This window comes from Malurus melanocephalus, unplaced genomic scaffold, assembly GCF_030028575.1.
Source record: "Malurus melanocephalus ecotype Western Australia unplaced genomic scaffold, MMel_1.1 scaffold_1308, whole genome shotgun sequence".
NCBI lineage: Eukaryota > Metazoa > Chordata > Aves > Passeriformes > Maluridae > Malurus > Malurus melanocephalus.
The window spans coordinates 16,076-18,174 of NW_026624540.1; the positions used below are offsets into that span (position 1 = coordinate 16,076).

General features: G+C 55.7%; 1 protein-coding gene across 1 annotated transcript in view; it reads right to left on the bottom strand.

Moving 5' to 3' along the window:
* Positions 1–2,099, bottom strand: part of FAIM2 (Fas apoptotic inhibitory molecule 2) — a 25,552-nt gene that overhangs the window by 13,191 nt on the left and 10,262 nt on the right. The window contains exon 5 of the mRNA XM_057387695.1: positions 811–868. Coding sequence (XP_057243678.1) covers positions 811–868 — 58 coding nt within the window. The remainder of the gene's footprint in view (positions 1–810; positions 869–2,099) is intronic.

The window sequence follows — 2,099 nt, forward strand, 5'->3', positions numbered from 1 at the left end:
AGAATTTTCAATTCCCAGAATTTTCAGTTCCCAGAATCCCTGACAGGAGCATCCTCCAGAACGTTGAATACACAAATCCCTGACACTAGCATCCTCTGGAATGTTCTGCTCCCAGAATCCTTCACAGAAGCATTCTCTGGAATGTGGAACTTCCAAAATCCCTGACAAGAGCACCCTCTGAAATGTGGAATTCCCAAATCCCTGACAGGATCATCCTCCAGAATTTTCGTTCCCAGAATCCCACACAGGAGCACCCTCTGGAATGTTCAATCCCCAGAATCCCTGACAGAAGCATCCTCTGGAACATTCCATCATTCCATTCCCAGAATGCAGAGCTGTGAACGGGGCAGTTTCTGCTGGGCTGTCTCAGCTGCAGATGTCTCAGGTGTTCCCAACATCTGGAACAGACGTTCCCAACATCTGGAACAGACGTTCCCAACATCTGGAACAGATTCCCAGAGCAGCTGTGGCTGCCCCTGGATCCCTGGCAGTGTCCCAAGCCCGTCTGGACAGGGTTTGGAGCACCCTGGGACAGTGGGAGCTGTCCCTGCCATGGCAGGGGTGACACTGGGTGGGCTGTGAGGTCCCTCCCAACCCAAACCCTTCCATGATGAGATGATTCCATGACGATTCCATGACTATTCCATGATAATTCCATGATGATTCCACAAAGATTCTATGACAATTCCATGATGATTCCATGAAAACTCAGCTGCCGCCCCATCCCGGCGCCCACACGGCCCCATCCCTGCCCCACAAGAAAAACMTGCAGGAAATATTCCTGCCGCACTACCCAGACCCCAAAATGACCCCGTACCTGGGCCCGGAGCAGCAGGCGAGGATCAGGTAGGTGACRAAGAAAACAGCGCTGCAAGGAGAGAGGGAGAGGTCAGGGGGGTTCAGTCTGGGACGGTGGGAGGTGGGAATTGCCCGGGGATGGGGGTGGTGGAGATGCCAGCACCCCCCAGGTACAGATCAAGGCCATCCCCACCCCTGGTCCCTCTCACTGATGTCCCTTCCTGTCCCCAGGAGCCTCCTGGGCATGTGCCCGTCCCCAGGCTGGGACAAAACATCCCGGGAAAAGCTGAAGGTTGGATTTAGGGCAGAGCCAAGGCTGAGGCCCAGGAGAGCCTGAAATGTGCTTCTTACAGACAAACAGGGCAGGAACTGGATTTGTGTCAGCTCCTGGGAAACATTCCTTGGTGGAAAGGGAGGTCAGGGATTGGCAGGGCTGCCCAGGCTGTGGTGGAATCCCATCCTTGGAAGGACCAAAACCCTGTGGATCAGCACTGGGGCATGGTCAGTGGTCAGTGGGGGTTGTGGCTGGACTCAATGACCTCCAGGGGCCTTTCCAACCTCTGTGACTCCAACATTCCGAGATTCTGAGTTGCTCATATGGTGGGGCCAGACTTTGCCCCTCATTTCCAGACACTTCCTGGAGCAGTGGGATCAGGGCTGGGGGTTCTTAAACCAAGGGCTGGAGAAGTGTCTGGACTCAGGCAGGGCTGTGCCAGGGGAGGGGGCTGCTCCCGTGCTACAGCCCTCTGGAAATGGGCAAGTTTGGACTTTCCATCCCTGGATGTGCCCAAAGCCAGGCTGGACAGGGCTTGGAGCAGCCTGGGACAGTGGGAGCTGTCCCTGCCTRTGACAGGGGTGGCACTGGATGGGCTTAAATGTCCCTCCAACCCAACCCATTCCCAGATTCTGCTGCAGGAGAGCTTCAGGAAGAGCCCTGGGCAGGAGAATCTGTTCAGGGAAGGGCTGAAGGCACGAGGATCCACTCAGGGCAGGAGAATTCATTCAGGGAAGGGCTGAGGGCAGGAGGATCCACTCAGGGCAGGAGGATCTGCTTAGGGAAGGGCTCAGGGAAGGAGGATCCGTTCAGGGCAGGAGGATCCGTTCAAGGCAGGAGAATTCGTTCAGGGCAGAAGGATTCGTTCAAGGCAGGAGAATTCGTTCAGGGCAGGAGGATTCGTTCAGGGTAGGAGGATTCGTTCAGGGCAGGAGGATTCGTTCAGGGCAGAAGGATTCGTTCAAGGCAGGAGAATTCGTTCAAGGCAGGAGAATTCGTTCAGGGCAGGAGAATTCGTTCAGGGCAG